We start from the raw sequence: 22,213 nt of genomic DNA, 5'->3' as shown, positions 1-22,213 counted from the left end.
TACCCTGCCTAGCGATGGCATAGCAACCATTAACAGAAATTGCCCAAGATGGCAGCACCCACAGGAAAACAAAATGGCATTAACAGGGAAAAAAATTTTAACATTGTGAAAACTACATAACCACAAAAAACAAACATTGGGAAAAAATTCCTTGGGCTTTAAAACCTTAGCCCACATGTAGAACTTTTGTTAAAAGTCCAAGGAAAACTCAAGAAAAAAATTGTAAAAACTTCATTCATTTGGAATGCAAAGAGACCATAAAAAAATAAATTTCTTCAGTAATCTAAAGCAGGGGATGGAACAATAGCACTACCTAACTTTAATTTCTATTACTTGGTAATATACATACTATGGGATTATAAAAGAATGACGCAGAAATTAATTTAAATCTGCTTGGTTTCATGTCATAGAATTCTTTTTATAAAATGTTTCAAAGTCATTCTGCAAAGGGTACGATGTATATGTCTATCTATTGGAGTGCAGCAGTGAATTGTCCTATTCTATTTTTGCCACTCTAACTAGACAAAGAGATTCCTAAGCTTATATAGACAAGAAAGACAGCTTAAAAGTTGTAAATTGTCCTGTACACTGTGGAAAGTTACTAGGAAAGTTAGAAACAAGAAAGTAAGAAGTATTCTATAACAGCAATATAAAAGAGAACACATATTTATAAAACTGGTTATTTATGTAAAATAAAAAATACCTAATAACAATTTCCTTCACAGTTAGACATGGAGAGAAAACCCTGCACTAAATCCCCTCTGTATAGTTTGCTCTATGCTCCAGTGATAATCAATGACAACAAAGTCATTACTGAACTGTGGCATCAGTAATTTAAAACTGACATATAAAGTCAATGGAAGAATAGCAAAAAAAGAGAAGAAAAGAGAAAGCATTACAAAAATGTTGGAATGTTTGGAATATGATCCAGTTTAAGTGATAAAAAACACAACTTACTGCATACAATATATCTTGCATGTTTTGTACTAAATTACAAAATGAATTAACATGTTACTATAATATTTTATAGGTCCACACTTTTATGACATACATTACAAGAACTAATTCAGCCTAGACTGAAAGGTTCCCAGTCTCCTCAGACATTTGCTAGCATTGATGCGGAATAAGCACTTGCATCTATGGAAAGTTTTAGTTACACATATGCGGCATGTACAGTATTTCTGAGCTTTCATTGCTGCAAAAAGTAACTTTTTGTTTTGTAATTGAGAAAGGGTAGAATGCATTACTTGCTGTTATTAAGACATGCATGTTATATTTAGTATTTAGTTGTACCTGGATATTTTTATGAGCTTTTCCAGGAGGCACACCACCTACATAGAATGGGTCAGTGACATGCCAAGATGCATCTGCTGTAAGGATTCTGTCTTCTAGTACTTTAAGGCCATCTATTATTAAACGACCTTCATTCTTTTCCCGAATAAATATCACCTGTTAAATCAATGAAAAAATGGAAATTAGTATATCATTTTAATTATTATAAATGAATGTTTGAAAATGGAATGTAAAAGTTTCTCTGGGCATAAACACATTTGAAATTGGACATAGCAGTATAATATTTAACAAATGGAGACAAAAGAGGACTAGTGATTAAAATTGTATTGTTTTTCTGGTAATCATCAGGGATACTCTAAATAGAAAACAAATATATTTCCTGCTTACATAACCGGCAGCTAACACTAAGTGCTGGTCGCTAGGCGGAAATTGGAACCAGTCCTTTGCAGGGCCGTCTCATGCACACACCAACACTTATCTCTTACTGGACCAGCTATAAACTCTAAATTATCCTAAAACACAAACCTTTGGAGAGGTGGGGGGGGGGGGGGAAACTGAACTATCCAAAGGAAAACCCATGTAGAATTATGGAGAATATGTAAGCTCCACATAGACATTAATAGGGTGCAGGATTTGTAAGGGTTGTACTGTTAACAGCAGAAATAATATTTAAATGTATGCAAGAAAAGTAAGAAATAATCAACTATGCTATTTTGCAAAGACCTAATGGAAACCTTTTCAAAAGGCATTTTGATGTGCTCAATGACTGAGTGAAGTACTTCTACAGAAAACTAAAATCAGACATCTACTGGAAAAAGTGTTCACTGCCAATTAGGCTACAACAGTTCCTTTTCATTCATTCATTCATTTTCCAAAACCACTTTTTCTGGTACAAAAGTATGAGGACAAGAAGAACTGGAACTTATCCTGGTAGTAACTTGTGCAAGGCAGCCAGGAACCAGGTCTGGATGGCGTATTGCAGAGCATGCCCACTTCTACCCGAATCAGCTTAGATTCAACAATCTTGTCTTCGAGATGCTGTGGTTGGTGGTCATGAAGTTGGATCAACAACTATCCTGATGGAGTTTACATGGTTACCCAATTCCTACACATTTTATTTTTTCTCCTTTACTATTTTTATCCCCTTACATCCCAAATATCTACAGGATTTGAACCCACTCCATTTCCATGATCCTCCATTGTTGAAAGAAGAGAAAACTGAAAATGCTGAATCTACAGAGCACATAGTAAATTGACAAAGTCCTTAAATTACTTACACTGTGCCATAATCCATCATTATATTTCTCTGAACTTCTAATTTTTAGCTTATCACTTCCCACATTGAACATATAGACTATTCTTCCATGAGCAAGGAACAGTGCCATGAAGTTATTCTCGCCTTCATCTGACACATAGAAGATTAGTCCATGTGATGAATGTGTCTTCAGACTAAGAGAGAAATGTGACCTAAAAAACAGACAAAAAAAGAAATTAAAAAAATATAAATAATATGGTATAAGTAGCTTGTTTTGCTACCAAATTATGACTGCAACAACACTCTCAAAGCTAAAAACCTTTTTTTAATTAAAGGAAGAAACTTCTTAACATATTTTATTAAAAGATAATGCATTAAAAATGTAATTTTCACAAAATAAATTAACAATCATATAGTAGCCATTTAAATAAAAACTGTGATTCTTGTTCTTGTTTAAGACTGGTATGACAAACAGGCTGAAACACTTTTGAAAAGACCTCTGTATGGCCAAAGATTTGTGGACACATGACCATCACACCTATATGAGCTTGTTGGATATCCCATTCCAAAACCAAGGGCATTAATAGGGAGTTGCTATCCACTCCCAGCACCCACCTTCCTTTGCAGATATAATACCCTTTACTCTTCTTGGATGGTTTTTCTCAAGATTTTGGAGTGTGTCTTTGGAAATTTGTGCCCATTTAGGCAAAAGACCACTTGTATGGTCAAGTATTGATGTTGGACGAGAAGACGTTGCTCACAATCAGCGTTCTGATTTGTTCCAAAGGTATTCAGTAGTGCAGAGGCCACTTGTGTTCTTCCACATCAGACTCATCAAACCATGCATTTATTGATCTGGTGTGCCCATGGAGGCACAGTCATGCTTTAAGAGAAAAGAGCCTTTTCCAAACTTTTGGCACAAAGTTGGAAGTGCACAATTGTGTTAAATATCTTTGTATGCTGTAGCATTATCAGTTATCTTCAATGAAATCAAAGGGTCTAGCCCAAAGCCTGAAAACAGCCCCAGACCCTTATTCCTCCTCAAACGAACTTTACAGTAGGAACTATGAAGTCTGGACTGTAGCATTCTCCTGGCATCTGCCAAACACAGAATCATCCAACAGACTTGCAAGATGGTAAAGTGTGATTTATCACTCCAGAGAACATGTTTACACTGCTCCAGAGTCCAATGGTGGTGTGTTTTACACCACACCAGCTGACGCTTGGCATTGTGCAGACCACCTTTGGCTTGTGTACAGCTGCTTGTCCATAGAAACCCATTTCACAAAGCTCCTGATTCACAGTTTTTGTTGCTTCCAGAGGAAGTGTGGAAATCTGTTGTGGCTGATGAAAAAGTGTATAAACTATTTTTATGTGCTATGCGCATCAACACTTGGCAGCCCCACTCTGTGAGTTTGTGTGGTTTACCACTTTTTGGTTGAACTGCTGTTGCTCCTCAAACCTTCCTCTTCGCAATAATAACACTTACAATTGACCTGGGCAGGTCTAGCAGAGCAGAAATTTCACTAACTGACTTGTGACAAAGGTGCCATCCTATGACAGTGCCACATTTAAAATCACTGACCTCTTCACTATGGCCCATTCTACTGCCAGGTTTTGTCAATGGAGATTACATGGCTAAACTCCGTGATTTTATGCACCTATTGATGTGTGCAACTGAAACACTTGAACTCCAATAATTTGCAGGTCTATCCACAAATTTTTGGCCAAATAGTGTATACTATTAGCAGAATAAGTAAATTTGAACATACCTTTCATGGAATAATTCTGGAATATTGTTAAACTCTTGTCGGCTGTTTGCTATGCCTCCGTATTGGTATGCATACTGGGCAGCTTTTGGTTTCACAGAGAGATAACACTGAGACCCTTCTTTATCACTCAGGTCTTCTGAACTAGACTTTAGCCCTGACGGCTCCTGAGGAATGCTTAATTTGTCTCGGCTCACCTTAAAATCAATAAGAATTATTTGTATTAAAATAAAATGAACTGTCCAGCAATGAACACCAAAACACATACAGTACATGTATGTAATTGTAGAGTTATATTTCCACCCTTAATGTCACTGGCATCTTGCAACATGTTTGTTTTATAGTAGTTTTTACCTTATTAGAGCGGCTTTTCTTGATTTTGGACAGATTTCTGTCTGATTTCAAAAGCAAAGCTGCTGGAGGCTTTTCTGCAGGGCAGCCATATAGTGAGACTGAGACCTTCTCGGAATATTTCTGAAAATCCTCCACTTCAATGTCTCTGTCAGGCCTGTATAACATAAAACACATCAACAATAACTTGCTTTCTTTTCAACAAGTTTTGAAATGCTCATAAATTAAGAGCAATTTTAATTTACATATTTACACATTTTTAGTCATGTTTTACTACTGAAGAAAAGATACAGGTACTGTATGTGGTATTATTTAAAAAACTGACCAAAGAACTGAAGAAGTTTTATAAATGTGCCATTCAATTGTTTCTCAAACTAGCATTGTAGGATAAGGTGAATATGATCGTATATCATTTATTGATTTTATTATTTTTTGCTGTCTGTCTGTAGCCTCAGTATTATGATATCTGGTAAAAGAATCTGTTCAACAATGCTAACATTTACAGGGTCCTTCTGTTAGAATTTTAGGATTTAGTGCCATCCTCTGCAACTGGATTTTAGACTTCCTATCCAACAGACCTCAGCATGTGCAGAATGGCAGTATCATATCATCCATGCTGAGCTTTATCTCAGGTACTGTACAGGGCAGTGAACTGAGCTCACTTCTCTACTCCTTGTCTACCTATAATTGTATGGCCAGGCACAGCTCCAACACCATCATTAAATTTGCTGATGACACCACCACCATAGATCTGATCAGCAATAACAAGATGGCTTACAGAGAAGAAGAGGTTTGCCTGCTGACTCAGTGGTGCCTGGACAACTATCTATCAGCAAAAACAAGAAGCTGGTTATAAACAATTCAGGAAGCCAAAGGCAGGACACACTACCATCTACATCGGAGGGAATGCTATTGAAAGGTTGAGCAGCTTTAAATTTCTTGTAGCGACTGTGCACTGAAAAACTGGGTACAACATATTTTGGCTCTTGTGAAAAAGGCTCACCAGTGCCTTTACTTCTTGCATTTCACCATTTTTTCATGAAATTCTACAGGTTCACATAAGAGTCTGTCCTCACTTGTAGCATAATCATATCTGCAGAGAGTGGTGATGGCAGCACAGAATATTACTGCCACATTACTCCCTTCTGTTCAGGACATACTGTATACAATGCTCGCTGTCTTAGAAAGGTAAACAGCATAATGAAAGACCTCAGCAATACTGCACTGCTGCTTTTCTGTCAAACATTGCAGGGCTAATGTTACTCACACCATTAGATTCAGAGACAGTTTCTTTTCACAGGTAATAAGGTTGCTGAACATTGTATCATAGGAATAAATATTGTAAAATAATCAGCCAAATAAAACAAAGAGTACATGTTTTGCCCTTACTGGGATTTGTCACTGATATATATATCAGATCCCTGTGACCCTGTAGTTAGGATATAGCGGGTTGGATAATGGATGGATGGATGGACATCATGGTGCAGCAGTTAATTGGGGCATTTCAGTTAGATAATGTATGGAATTCAACCATCAGCAAACATCATCCATTCTTCTTCAATTAATATAAAGCTTGCTGCACCTACATATCTCAACTCAAATTGTTTGAAATGTATCCATGCAATATCCTAGCCTTACCTGGTCATATGTTTTTGGAATGTCTCACACTCTGACTATTTTGGAGGAAAATATTTGCTTATCTGCCAGATAGCATTGGATTTACAATTCAGTTCAACTCATCCATCCATTATCCAACCCGCTATATCCTAACTTCAGGGTCACGGGGGTCTGCTGGAGCCAATCCCAGCCAACACAGGGCACAAGGCAGGAAGCAAACCCTGGGCAGGGCACCAGCCCACCGCAGTGCGCGCACACACACACACACACACCCACACACCAAGCACACACTAGGGACAGTTTAGAATCGCCAATGCACCTAACCTGCATGTGTTTGGACTGTGGGAGGAAAAAGGAGCAGACACGGGGAGAACATGCAAACTCTACACAGGGAGGACCTGGGAAGAAAACCCTGGTCTCCTAACTGTGAGGCAGCAGTGCTACCCACTGCATGATATATACTGTATATATAGTATATATATATATAGACAAATAGATAGATAGATAGATAGATAGATAGATAGATAGATAGATAGATAGATAGATAGATAGATAGATAGATAGATAGATGTAATACTATTAAATACATATTTTAATTAATATAATGTATATACTTGTGTATATGTTGCATCCTCTATATACTGCATTCTGTTTTTAGTATGCAAGCCTTTATTTATTAATTTCATTGTATTATTGTCAACTGTTCTGAGAAGACATGCAAGTAAACATTTAATTATACAGTGTACACTATGTACTATATATAAATGACAATAAATTTGACTTAGTTGCACTATAATAAATTAAATTACATTTTTCAGTCCTATAAATGGCACTGCTGCAGAGAGTTATTTCAACATACTGTTTATTGTATAATCTTTGAGTTTATACATTAAAATATTTCAAAGGGTTTACATTCTGTTTTTAAGGATCTAAAACTGAGGTTATCAATATTTTAAACTATTATATACATACTATTTAGTGCTGTAAAGGCAAATCTATATTTAAAAAAATGTTTTCTGTCTTTACTTATTTTTATTATAACATCATTCTTTGTATTCTAAAAATATAACAGCCTAGACATTTTTTCCTTCTTTAACTATATATATTATTATTATTATTAGCTGGAGTTATTATTTGCTCTGTAGTAATTATTTACACATCACACAACATAAATTGAATAAGAAACAGCTAATAAAAATTGACATACAGTAGGGGCCTTTCTAATAATTCATGCAATGCATTTAACATCAAACCAGAAGGTTTAAAAAAAACATTAATCATAGCAAAAAAAAAAGAGTGCTGGGATTGTATTAGGTTTTTATTCAACTATTAATCTGTACCTGCCGTTCCTGTTCTGGGTTAGTAGACAGATTTACTGCTACCTTTTGATTATGTCGTGGCATGAAAAAATCACTGGCAAAGGATGTTGCATCTAAACAATATTTAAGATATCACATAGGCAGTCATACACATTTGACTCTCAACAAAATATCTGTAAGGCAAGTGTACTACAGTAATAGGTTCTCCTTTCTATCTGTACACCAATATTGTACATGTGCAGCAATAAAGAGACAGACTTTGGCGTTAACTACAGTACCAAAAACTGTGACTACCATTTTCTCTTAGCCACATGATATTAATATAATAAAATGATTATGTTTCTGAAAAACATTTATATATGACAAAATTATATATTTATTTTGTGCAATAAAGTGACACTATTTCAGAGTCCAAATCCCTTCCAAATCGTCTTGGTTCTCATTCTCCCTGTGTCAGCACAGATTTCCCTAAGAATCGTCAGGTTTCTTCCACATTCCAGAGATGTACTAGATTAATTGTCACCTCTAGATTCATCTAGTGTGTGTGTGTGAGTGTGTTTGTGTCCCATATGATGGATTGGAGTGCTTTCCAGGGTTGGAATACATTCAGGCTACCTGTAAATCTAAGAGTTTCGAAAATAAATGAGGAAATATTTCATGATAAATGCCATCCCAAACAAAAGGGTTTTGCTTTACATGTACATCTGAACTTCAAATGACACAAAATGCAGTCATGAATCACATACAAAGGCACAAACCTTCACTATAAGACGAATGATTAAGAAGGCAGAATAAGCACCAAGAGGCAAAGATAACAAGGGCAAGTGTCTACGGAAAATAAACTCTCTAATAATGGAGAGGGAGCTTCATAAAGTCAGGCATTGTGAACAAGTGGATAAGGTATTGGGCTTTAATCCATAAGGTGACTAGTGAAATCCATCCTTCTGAATTATTGTTTGAATCTTAGCAAGTCCCTTAACCTACCTTCACTTTAACTGTAAAAAAAACGGTAATGAATACTTAATTAAAAATAATAAAAGAACAGATAATAAAAGGCACTGATGACTTTCGAAAGATGTAATTAAGAAAGACACTCAAAAAGAAAGCAATTATAATAAAAGCTCTTAGCTGCGCAATACAGAAGAAAAACAATGAATTGCTTACAAAATAAAGACAATGAACGGTTTTGCAATTAAACAAAAATGGAGAAAGTGATAAAGGCATAATGGCACTGTCGAAGAGGGGGAATAAAAGTAACAGTTCAGGATACACTACTTGAAGTACACAGACTAGCTAGATGCAACCAGCAATGTGGTGCCAAACCACAATTAGAACTTCTAAAAAAATGTACTGTATCATTTTTTTTACAAAAGAGCTGCTGAAAAGGGTTGCAATCATTTTCTTAAACATACATTTTGTATTCCACTTAACCCACTTGCCAGAACCAAGCACCAGTCAATTTCATGGAACATTGATGCTAATACCCACATTCACTTAGCCATAGTCAATGTAAATAGTGAATTAAATTTACATCCTCCCGTGTCTACAGAGGTGCTCCTGTAGACAGAATCTGAAGGAAATATTGTAAATATCTAGCCAATGCCACTAGGCAACATACACACTTTGTTCAGACTATGGTTGGACCTGAATTAAGCCAAACAGCTCTGCATGAACAATATCTTGCACCCCATCTTTCCACAGATACTTTTCCTCCTCAGATGTATCCCAGTGATCAAAAAAGGCATGAAGTTATCCATTTTTGAACTTGTTCCACAGGAAGACAAAGGAAGGGCAATGGAACAAAAATAAATGCTTTGAATTGTTCATTCTTTTAATAACTGTACTGTACATCTGTTATTCTACACTGGAGGTTTGTAAAACATAACGAAGCACAACATTATAAAGCTACTTCTGGAGCTTTTCACTACTAGTGCCTTACGACAATGTACAAGAATTTAGACTATGAACCCATTTAGGTCAAATGCTTTTAAGAACCTCTGATCCAGATTAGAATTTGCAAATATTACTAATGACAGTGCTTTCAAAAGTAAGTAAAATAGTCACTTACTTGCTGAGGTATGCATTACTGATGCATCCTGTTAAATTAAGGTACTCGCTACTGGGTGATCCGCCAAAGTAAATTTTGCTGGCTGATTGAACTTGAGGCTGCTTTGCTCCCTCGTTGGGCATGCTTGTTCTGTCTTTGTCATCGATGGACAGTTGACACCTAAAAATGAGAGGTGCACATTTAAAGTAAATTTAAAATATCTGCAATTCAATCTGAAATATACTGTACAAGAGACATAACAAAAATAATGAACCATTTGGTAATCCTGGCTAAGATCCTGGATGGCTGACAAGTTTCTTGATTTTCACCAAAATAAAATGGAAGTGCTTATAGCTTGTTCCCTCTGCCAAAGCTCAAATTGGTTTAGAACTCCTTGGCTCTTTTGCAGACTTTTGCAAACCTCAAGTTCAGAATCTTGGGGTTATTTTTGATAGAACCTCTCTTTTGACAAATTCTGTAGTTAAGAGTTGTTTTTTCCATCTTCAACTTTTAACCAAGGTTAAACTATTTTTATCTCCTAGGGATATTGAGAAAGTTACTCATGCTTTTATCTTTTCTTGGCTTGATTACTAAAACTCATTGTTTTCTGGGATCAACAAATCCCTGATACGCAGGTTGAAGTTCGTCCAGAACGCTGTTGCCCATTTTATGGTCGGGGCAAGAAAGGTTGACTCTGTATCTCCAATTTTAGCCTCTTTACACTGGCTGCCTGTTAGTTTCAGAATTGATTTTAAAATTTTGCTGCTGTTTTTTTAAATCAATACATAAGTATGTTCTCATTTATTTATCAGAATTGTGTGTTATACACCAGCCATCCAGAAACTTAGATCTACCGGTCAGTTGTCTCTTGTTGCCCCTTGTACTAAAACCAAAACCAAGGGGGAATAGGGCTTTTGCAGCTGCTGCACTCGCCTGTTGAATTCTTTGCCTAAATAAATAACAGAGTAACCATCAACTGAACTGTTAAAAACTAGATTGAAGATGTATTTCTATTCTCTAGCTTTCCGTGACCTTCATTGATACTGATGGTTCCTTCCTCGTAGTCATTTGTTTGTTTTCAATATACTGCTTCTTTGTATTATGTTTTACTGAATTTAATTATATTTATTTTATTTATGTTTATTGTATATTTTATTGCAAAGCACTTTGGCTACAGCATTGCTGATGTAGTTTTAAATGTGCTCTATAAATAAATTGACATTGACACTGACAGCTGCCAAAAAGTGCTTAACAATATTGAAATGCTCATGAGCAAAATTTGCAATTATATCTATGGTAATGACATTAACAGCCTAGGTTATGTGTTGATAATTCACTGTGAGAAAATAGCTGGCAAGGACATTTCATCTCAAGAACAATCAGTAATTAGATTTTTTAATGTTCATACATGTGGAGAAGCATGCATGGGGCCAGCAGTATCAGATGACAGATAAAACACCTTAAAGTTTGGAATTATGACAGTATGAATCAATTCTAAAGTAATTGTCTATAAACTCTTTTCACAATCAAAAAAAAAAAACAAACAAAAACTGATGAGCTCATGGCAGGGCATGGATATGTGACTATCATAAAAATTAGGCTGTCCATATAATACTGTTCTACTGCAAGGAAAATGTCAGATTTAAGAATGTATGCATTAATCATGATAGGAAATTTGTAGAAAATTAAACGAGCAGGCGCCTCCACTTTCTACACACTTTACTGTGTTGTAGATTTCATTTTAAATGGATACATTTGCCATTTCTGCCCATCATTCTATAATCAATAACCCAAGTGAAAACTGGTTTTCAGAAAAATTGGCGGATCTATTAAAAATCAGAAATGGAAATCTCTCATTTATATAAGTATTCAGACCTTTACTTCAGTACTTTGTAGGAGCCCCTTTGGCATTAATTAAAGCTTTTTAGGCAAGTCTCTACAAACTTTGCACACCTCGATTTGGGCATTTTATCCTCTTTCTTCCATCTTCTAGAGCTCTGTTAGAATGAATTATAGTGCATGTAAACTCCAGTCTTCAGGTTTCTCCTGTGGGGGTTTAAGTCAGGGTTTTGGTCTGGTTACTCAAGAACAGTCAGAGACCTGTCCAGAAGCCACTACAGCACTGTATTGGCTGTATGCTTTGGGTCATTGTTGGGCTAAAAGATTAACCTTTGCCCTATTCTGCATGCATTCTGGAGCAGGGTTTCTTAAAGGATCTCCGTGTATTTAGCTGCATTCTTTCTTCCATCCCTCAATTCTAACTAGGCTCCCTGTCACTGCCATTGAGAATCACCCCACAGAATGATGCTGCCAAGACCATGCTTCAACGAAGGAATGGCATTAGGCAGGTGGTGAGCAGTGTCTGGTTTTTGCTAGACATATTCCTTTGAGTTCTGCCTAAAACATTCAATTTTTGTTTCATCAGACGAAAGAATCTTTTTTCCTCATGCTCTCAGAGTTCTTTAAGCTGTCATATGAGTACTGCTGAAATGGACATCCTTCTGACAGATTCTGTCATCTCAGGAGAGAATTTAGGAAGAACAGTTAGAGTGACCAAAAGGTTTTTGTTCACATTCCTGACTAAGGCCCTACTTGTTTACTTACTTAATTTGGCCAGACATCCAACTCTATAAGAGTCTGGGTGGTGCCAAATTTCTTTACAATTATTGAGGCCACTGTACTCCTGGACTGGACTCCTTTGGTACTGTGTCTCTCCGGAAAATCCTTGGGTACTGTTGGTTTGACTTTGTGTTGAATGAGCAGTTGCTCATGGAGTCCCGAATGAGGCACATTTCCTGCATTGTGAGGGAGCATCAGTTACAGCACTACGGCCATGTGGCGTGATTCCTCAAGGGTGATCCAGCTCGTAGGATCCTCATTGTTGGGGACCTGAGTGGCTGGACCAGGCCAAGGGGTTGCCCATGTAACACCTGGCTGCAGCAGATAGAGGGTCATTTCTGGATGGTGGAACTGGGTCGCATGTCTGCCTGGGGGGTTGCCAACTGGGATCCCGAGCTGTTTCATCGTGTGGTGGGTGCAGCAACGCACTGTACCAGTGCATGCTCCCCAACTGACTTGACTTGACTTGACTTGTGCTTCTGGGAACATTCAAATATTTAGAAATGGGCTTATACCCTTACCCTGATCTATGCTTCACCACAATTTGATTGTGAAGATCTACAGAGAGTTCATTGGACGTTATAGTTTGTTTTTTGTTCTGACAGGCAGTATAAATTTGGGACTTATATATACAGGTATGTGCCTTTCTAAACAATGTCCAGTGGATTCAATTTGCCAGTCATGTTCTGGATACATCTTAAGGATAGTTGAAGTAAACAGGATGCACTTGACCACAATATGAAGTGACGTGGCAAAGGTTTTGTATACTTATATGAGTAAGTAAAAAATTTCAGTTTTTGATTTTTAATAGATTTGTAAACCTTTCTGGAAATATGTTTCACTTTGTCATTATGAGTTATTGAGTGTAGATTTGTAAGTAAAAATTTCAAATTTATTCATTTAAAATTAAATCTGCAACACAATAAAGTATAGAGTGTGAAGAGGTCTGAATACTTTCTGAATACAATGTAGATACGATTGACAGTTAGGTCATTTCCTACTCACATCTGTACTGAATTTCAAAATGAATAAGCTCTTTTCATTTGGTAATAGTCTTTTTATTATTAGATATGTAGTATATGTGCAGAATAGCCCTAGGAGAAAAAGACATATTAATCCTTTACATATCAACAGTAGAAGATGAGTTTACCTGTCAGGTGTGACTGATGCCATAAGAAAATGTATTTGTCCATCATTATATTGATTTCCATCAGACTTTATTTTCTTTTCCTTACTGCTTAGAATAACTGCTCCATTTTCCAATGTGATTGCAAATACATTTGGCTAAAAGAAACAACCAGAGTTAGCTTAATTGCAAATTTCAGCCATGAATTCTTATTCTGGCTGCGGAGAGCTACTGTATAGCAGCTGTAGTTTTTCATTGCCATCAGTGACTGTATAGAAGCTGGTTAGTGACTTTTGCCTTCTTACTTTTAGTTTATTCATAACATAGGTGTATTTAAATGATTCTTTAGAATAGCTCAAAAATCCACAGAAAACTAGCCAAGCTTAATACATTTTGATGGTTGAACTTAGGCAAGTGCAGAAACTAGTAAAGATGACTTTAATTAAACCTAGCGTTTAATACAAAATAATGAATGCCTCTGATTAAAGATTGGCAAATGAACTAAGTTAGTAACAGTTAGTAGTAAATGTGTTTTTAGAAAGTGTTCTGGCCCCCAGCGAAATGTTACTTGGTGCTAACCCTTTCCTCTGACCTAAAACTCCATACCAGTCTTTCTAAGAATCCCTCTTAAAATTTTTGAGGCAACAGATGTTATGCCCAACAGGCATGAGACTTCAAAAGGTGCCTTGAAGACAAAGACGTAGTCAATAAAATGCAGCGAGGGTCAAAGCCAGGAGAACAACTATCAGTAACCTATGCCAAGGATCGCAAGACAAGCACCCAGAGAAGGAGGGCAGAGTGCTCAAAAACCAGAGAAACAAAACAAACAAGTAGTAGGATGGGGAAAGCATAACTCGGGATCACCTTTTATTCCGTCCACTCCAGAACGGTCCTAACAACGGGAATAGTGCCATTTGAATGGTGGTGAATTAACTGCCCAACACAAATTTAAAGCTATAAGTATATTTTGATAACAAATGAACAAAATTCATATCTTAGGATATAAAATCTCCCAAAAGAAGCAAACAATATTCACAATAAGTACAGGCATCTTCATATAGAAATGTACTCTTTGGGAGTTTTCCTTCATTAAGTTGGGGATAATGGACAGTTTTAACATGTGATGTTATTACACAGGTTTTAAGTGAAAAAGATTCAAACAATTGTGTAAATGACTTTGCTTAATTTAAGCTTACAACTGCAGTAGTGTATGAAAAAGTCAATGAAGTTAAGCATAGTACATTCAAAATGTTTTCTGTTTACTCCATTAATAGACACTTGCATGAAGCATACAGATCAATAGTGCCTTTCAAAGACATTCAGCTCTTATTAGTACTAATTTGGAGAATACAACATGACTTTTTTATGAAACAAATTCATACTATCACCATCAACCTTGCATATGCTACAATATATTCTGCAATGACAATTTAGTATACAGTTTTAGATGGCTCAGATAAGAAACAGTGTTGTGGTATAAAGTTACAAAGTGGCAGTGAGATTATTGGTATTTTACTTGCCTCCAACCATTAAATTATATTGAGCGTGCTAATCTTGTAGACACCTTTTACCAAACAACAATACCTGTCTCTTGAAGGAATGAATTAATTAGTTTCAGGTTATCTCATGTATTAATTTGCTGGAATGATTTCTTCAGAAATAATTAAAATATCCAGAATTACCCATGCCTAATGATTTAAGCTTACTGAAAGCTACGTTTTAATTCAATCACATGACATTTAAAAAAACTTTACTAGCAATCATATCTCCCTATTTATAAACAGTGACTTTATTTTACTTGTTAATTTATAGAGTTTTACATAAATGAATACAGTATAAACATTATGACATCCTAAGTTATAAAATGTGTGCAAAATTAATGCAGTTTTGTCTGGGTTTAATTTTTTAAATTTTGCATTTATCAATCAGGCTGAAATGTTTCACTTCACAAAAGACAAAAAAATAGATAGATAGATAGATAGATAGATAGATAGATAGATAGATAGATAGATAGATAGATAGATAGATAGATAGATAGATAGATAGATAGATAGATAGAGAATTTGTAAGGGGAGAAAACATCTGTCTGCTTGCAGCAGTTGTTACACAGGCAAAGCATTTCTCATAAAACTTAACATAAAATTCAGAATGTCCTAAGTTTGCTCTTTTATTACTTTCCAGTGGTTATACTCTTAACACAAAACAGTATATATGCTTACCTTCTAAAACACTTAATATAAAAAATAATAATAAACTACGTACCCCTTCAGAGTATTGGAAAAAAAGTCCATTTGACTGGATTGTTCTGAAATTAAAGCCCCCTTCAAACTTTTCAAAAGGTGAAATTTTCTGAGTTGTGGAGATAAAGCTTTCACCATTAAAATAAGCTTCTCGTGACATCTAAGTAAAGAAATTACAAGGGATTGCATAGTCATGCTCAAATGCATTAAATCTTTTATTAATTGCTAAGTCAAAATTTATGCATTGTCTAACATACTTATTCAGTTCATTATATAACATACTAATACAGTTCATAGCATTTCAAACATGTAAGATTTAATGAAATAACAATATTCTTGTAATAAGACTCAAATGTAGACGACCTAAGTGCTAATCAATCAGCAGCCTGCTGATCAATAAAATGTAATTGATAAGTTAAAAAAATAAAATAATGTTTATCTTTGAAAATGCTTCACAAATCTGCTCATGGTTTTGCAGATGTGCCTGTTGGCTGCTATAACACCCTACATAACAGGCTTTGATGGGGCTCTTTCTGTCATTAATGTTTAGAACATGATACAGGGATGTAAATACTGTCTTTTTATCTTTTTGAGGAATACGATTATTTAAATAAACAAATAAAGTAAATGAGGAAAATCTGAAATATGTTTCTACTACTTCCTAGCTACTTTCTGCATATGTCTAATTTCTGCTAGAAAAGGCTCAATTTATCCATATAACTAAGCAAGAAACTGTAGACCTGAAAGTAGTGTACAGACAGATGAGAAGATGAACAGAATGTTTAGATTCAGCTGTACTTTGATTCTACGGTGTTTAGATGCATATAACTTATTATTTGGATGATGAAATGTTGAAATCCTCATCGTCAATTTCTCCATTGCAAACAACTTCAAAGTGCAATAAGATGAGCAATCATGTTTTTGTCTAATTTTATCTCAGAATCATTATTTAATTTTCTAAATACATATTAGTTCCATTTAATTTAAAATGTGACTAATAGAAAATAGCCATATGCTTGATGGGAGGACCTGCCCGAATTTCTGCTCATCAGTAGATCCTGGACACTAACACAGGTACTTACCAATGACTCTTCTGGGCAGCCATAACCAATGCCTATTGTTCCTGTCTCCTCCAACAGGTTGAAGTCTCTCTTCTGAAATTTGAATCCTTTGACACAACCTCTAAATCCAGCAAGTGTAGTCAAATCTGGTCTGGAAGCAAATGAAATCTAAATTATTCTCAATACTAGAATTAAATGTGGAATAATCTGGAAATGTTCTTTGCTTATGGACTAAATTAAAATAGAGTAATTTCTTTGTCAAGCTGTAATCATCTGTGTCACAGTGAAAAGTTGATTTTCCTACTTTAATACTTTACAGTTTTTCAATTAAATTTTAGATAAATAATTCACTTCATGCAATGCTGCAGTTGAGTAACGTTTCATTCAGGAATTATCCTAAGGTGATATATCTGGGAAGCAGTTATACCAATAGATTTTCCTCTTTTTATTAATACAGCAGGCTGGAAATTACACATTTTTCTTGTGTTACTGTAAGCTTTTATGTTTTTTCTTTCACGCTCCAAAGGGATGCAGGTTAGGCCTACTATTGACTTTAAATTGCTAGGTGTGTGGGTTTGTCCTGTGATAGACTGGTTGGCTTCCTGCACCCCAGAATCGGGACAACACTCCATATTTATCCAGTAGAGCACAGTGGTGTCATGAGTCAAGATATGTGTGACCCTTTGCATGATCCTAAAGTTGCCTGTGTTTCTAACATATGAATATTAGACAATGTAAAACAACATCTTGTGCTATGAATGTAAATATATTCACCATGATGTATGCAAAATAAATATACAGAAAGATGTAGAAATAATAAACATATACAGTAAGTTGTTATTTTTGTGACAAAGCAAGCAGTACCTTGAATTCAGAATTTCTAAGGGCACTCCTCCAATGTAAGTAGTGGTGAAGAAGATGTCTTTTTTCTCATTCTCAACAGATTTTACATGGTTTCTATCCACCAAAAGAATTACTTTTTTCGAGTTATGATAAATAACAGATATCTGCATTCACAAAAGCAACATAAACAGACTTACAAAATGGAGAAGAAAATTTTAAGAACTGTGCAGTTTTAAAAAAATTGACAAATGCCATGTTAAAGCAGAAATTCTGTTCTATGTAATATATTTGGTATTGTACTATATACATAATTACATCTCACAACCTGAGAAACAGTCAATAAGTAGGTAAGGTATAGATGACTGATAAAATAAAGGAAACAGTCTACGTAAACTGACATATTAGGGTTATTGGGCCACCACAATGTTGACAGAACAACTTTAATACATCTTAAAATAGATTCCACATGTGTCTACAAACTGCATTGGAGGCATATATCACCATAAAAGCACAAAGTGATGGAATGATGATGGGAGAGAAACATGCCTTAATAACTGCTACAGAATCTTCCATGAGGGATCTGGTGACTGGAATGGCCATGCAATGCTATCCATACTTTGACAACATTATCATTCTGTAAGATTTCAGTGTCATCAGAAACTCTTAACAACAAGACGAAGGTAGAATATTCAGAATTGCTTTGTATTTTTTAGTATTTACTTTTCCCTCTACATGAATGAGTAAACCTAGTGTTAGCCACACCAGGTAAATGCACCACAATAGAGGCCTCCAGAACCTTTCAATGTGTGAAGTGGCTCTTGTTCAGAAAGCAGACACCACTTGGTTGTTTCACACGGACGCCACTTGGTTGTTTCACAATAATTAAGATTAGGTATATAAGTAGATTTCACATTTCTGTTATCATTTTAGCCCTAAAATAGTGACTTAACATCAGGGACCTATTTTATTGACCTTAAGGTTAGTGTTTGGGCGAGGGGAAGGCTGTCTCAAGTGGCGTCCACTTTCTGAACAAGACCTGTGTGAAGCAAGCATTGTGGCAGGAAGATGTCTTTGGGCTTGGTTGATTGTCAAGAACAACATACTGTATTGAGCAAGCACTTCTGTTATTTTCACTGCTGAAAGATTATTGTTGCTAGATTCTGCCGTAATGTTGGCTGATGCTGTGCACTGCTAGAGACAATTTTGCCATGCTCATTTTTATGTTTACTTTTACAGTTGACAGTTTGCTTGGTTTTGGTTTTCATCGTTAATTATAAGAAACGTTCACTTTTTTTTTTTTTGTTCCTTAACGTTTACACAATCACACGTGCGTGTTAATAATATCAGTTATGGGCATTGGGGCATTTTTACAAATATGAGTACAAGTACATGAGCACTGTATTGGAGCAAAATGCGATATCAGTATTGTTATAGTTGCACCCTTAATTTTGAGTTAAAACTGTACCATGTAAAAAGCATACATTGTACCCCTCATCTATTCAAGTGTCTCCTTTATTTTGTCAGATTCTTATATATTCATTTTTTGCAGTAGCATTCAGCTCTTAATTAATGTGGATTTTCAGATTGTTGTAACTAAAAAAATAGTTGCTAAACTGAGATGACAAATTTGAAGTGTAATCATTCACTCATTAGAAATATGATATTTAATTTTTGACATCTATAAAGAGAAACAATACATAGTTTAACATGCACTCTTAATTACAATAATTAAATAATGTGATGACATATTTTCTATAATTTATACCATTATAAACATAAAACATCAAAACAAATTTATATTTTTTTTATTTTAGCTGTACCTCATGATATCTTGCATCATTAATTTGCAATTTCTTAATATCATCTTCGATAGTAATAGGACCTTGGCTGAACCCAAAGTCATAAATAAGTCGCAGAAGACCATTATGAATTTCCAGTATAAAAAAATTGGTCTGCAATGAAAAAAAAACAAGAATATTCACACAAAAAAAGTAGGATCGAATATTAATTAACACTTGCAATAATAACCATTTATTTCATGTAGTCACTCCTAGCACTTTACAATTCAATTAATAAATAAATACTTTAAAACCCAAAATTCGAAAGAATAGACTGAATTAACTGCACTATAATAGTACGAAGATGAGTTTGAAAGATAAATAATGAACAGCATCAATATTTTTACAGTTAGCTTGTCTTACCCAAGCTGGATACACAGAGGAAGCCACAAGGAACAGCCTTGAGGACATCAGATACCTCAGATTCTATTCTGCTTTCTTTGCAGGAATGTATTGAAACACATCAGTGAGGACATACCCCAGACGGATGACTGGAAGCCCCAATAGAAGGTCCAATCTGAGGAGGCTAGAGGAAAGCCAAGAAAACTGCCCTTCTTGGACACATGGCCCAGCAGTTATAAAAGAGGGCCAGAGAAAGGGAAGGGAAGTTTCTGTGTACCTGCAGAAAACGGTGAACTACAGGTACAATACCAATGCTGAAGACAGCCCCACTCTGTTTACCAGGGATGGACATTATATTCTTTCCTTAGGCGTTTACTTTCTTCTAAGAGCTCTAATCTCACAACTGCTGAAAGGGATCCAACTTTAAGCTGCTTTAAAAGAACAACTGTGTACTTAAAAATGCCTTGCAAGTAGGTAGTAAAACCTTTATTGTAGGGTTGCTCACATTGGTTGTATTGGTCACAACTAATTCATACAATAAAGATATATTCTGTATAATATTTCTGGGAGAGGCTTCAGCAGACCCCCGTGACCCTATTCAGGACAAAGTGGATTAGGTAATGACTGACTGACTTATTGTACCATTATAAAACAATAATCTGTGCAAGCTAGTATCTAATCACAGTGGTTTATTGGTTACCATCATTTTCAATTATAATTAACTCCAGTTACATGACACCGAGATTAGGAAACAAATGGATGAATAGAATTAATTAACTTTATTAGTTATATTGAAAGTCACTTATCAGAAACATTTTTTAATATTAAACTTACCCCATTGACCATTAAGAGAAGTAGAGCATCGTCAACTACAGTCCGAACTTCAATATCAAACCGTGTCACCATGCTATACTTTCCTTTTTCAATAATATTAACAGCTGCAAAACCTCGGCCATCAAAGAAATAATTTGCTGCTCGGCTTTGAGTGAAGGCAAACTTGTTTCTAAAGACAAGCAAGAAAACACAATTTTGCTTTTAAAACCTTCATTTCAATAAATAAGAAAATTGAAGAAACATTTATGAAAACCTCAAAGGAAAAATATTCTTTATTTATTTCATTTTATTTTTTGTTTTTAAAAAATACTGTACATCACTAGCTCATTGTATTTTTTTTTTATTAGTACCTCCCCTGTTATTTACAGGTAAAATAGAAATTGAAATGTGTGGTAACAAGGCACCATAATATACTGAAATTTTGCTTTTAATTAGTGCCTTGGTGATTAGACTATTAGAACATTAGAACAATTGTAATAAGATCAGGCCATTCACCTCAACAAGCTTGTTCATCTTTCTCACCTAGATAATCGAAAACAAAATCAAGTTAAGATTTGTTAAGATCTCTAAAATCCTACACACTACCAAAATATTAGGTAATTTATTCCATGTGTTTATGTTTGTATTTTTTTGTGAAGAAAATGTTTCTAACATTTGCGTGAAATCTGCCCTTACCAAGTTTCCAACCATGTCCTCATGTTTTTTTTTAATCTTTAAATACTGATTAAATCCTGGTTCTTTCTTTTTTCACATTCTTCTTGTTTGTGATTTTTAAAAGTGCAGATTACAAATGTTACAGGCTGAGGAAAAATGTGACCTTTAAAGTGACTTCTGGTTTCCAAGACTGCCACACTGTAAATATTACATCCAGCTTTGTGTGTATATGAAACATTACAAGATTGTCAGCTTTTCTAATCCTTATTAGAGAACCAGCTGGTGTCATCTCAACAATTTTTTTGGCTTTTGCTTTTGAAGAGATTTATTTTGTGTGATCAACTGTACATTTTGCAAATCACAGTAGTGTTTGCTTGTGCTAAGACATCAGGTCAGGTGTGCCAATCAAGCCCTTATGGGGTCTACAGTAAGGTGTTGGTTTTTAGCTTATTTTATGACTGCTGAGTCATGAAAAATCAGCTCCTTAAATAGAAAATAGTGAACATGGGTGCAATATGTCCACAAGAATTGCCATTGTGATCTTGGGCAGGAAAATGAATGGGAATCCTGGAGTGCTACCTAATAGATATACAGTAGATTGGGCTTCAGTTGAGAGGTGACTTCGACATACACCTTGGTAAAACCATTTTCTACATAACATTAAATATTCTAGGTAAGTAAAGTGAAGTGGGAGTCAGATCAGGTACATGTGTAGAGGGTCATTAGCACAATATATTTTATTTGACTATTTCACCAAAATAAATGTTTGTATGCATGTATGCTTTATGCTCAGTGATCACAATCCTTAATGCCAGGAGTCAGTCTTGAGCACACACTTTTTAAAAATGTATAAAGGGGAACAAAGCTGATGAACAGTAATTTCAAAAAATATATTACTTGAGTTTCTACAAAGCATTAGTTACTATGCAATGAAACCTGAGATGTAATATTACGTTTATGCACACTGAGATTAACAAGGCAAAAAAAGATAAAGGTTTGACATGC

The 22,213-nt window shown here is 35.2% G+C and overlaps 1 protein-coding gene across 1 annotated transcript in view; it reads right to left on the bottom strand.

The window, feature by feature from the left end:
• Window positions 1-22,213, bottom strand: part of lama4 (laminin, alpha 4) — a 127,200-nt gene that overhangs the window by 10,256 nt on the left and 94,731 nt on the right. The window contains exons 26-36 of the mRNA XM_051925239.1: window positions 20,555-20,723; window positions 19,361-19,492; window positions 17,562-17,704; window positions 16,719-16,848; window positions 15,659-15,796; window positions 13,421-13,554; window positions 9,673-9,831; window positions 4,672-4,825; window positions 4,321-4,514; window positions 2,571-2,760; window positions 1,294-1,449 (exon numbers count right to left, since the gene is read on the bottom strand). Coding sequence (XP_051781199.1) covers window positions 1,294-1,449; window positions 2,571-2,760; window positions 4,321-4,514; window positions 4,672-4,825; window positions 9,673-9,831; window positions 13,421-13,554; window positions 15,659-15,796; window positions 16,719-16,848; window positions 17,562-17,704; window positions 19,361-19,492; window positions 20,555-20,723 — 1,699 coding nt within the window. The remainder of the gene's footprint in view (window positions 1-1,293; window positions 1,450-2,570; window positions 2,761-4,320; window positions 4,515-4,671; window positions 4,826-9,672; window positions 9,832-13,420; window positions 13,555-15,658; window positions 15,797-16,718; window positions 16,849-17,561; window positions 17,705-19,360; window positions 19,493-20,554; window positions 20,724-22,213) is intronic.

This window comes from Erpetoichthys calabaricus, chromosome 3 (genome assembly GCF_900747795.2).
Source record: "Erpetoichthys calabaricus chromosome 3, fErpCal1.3, whole genome shotgun sequence".
NCBI lineage: Eukaryota > Metazoa > Chordata > Cladistia > Polypteriformes > Polypteridae > Erpetoichthys > Erpetoichthys calabaricus.
The sequence above is the reverse complement of the archived record's forward strand: the minus strand, read 5'-3'. Positions and strand labels throughout refer to the sequence as shown.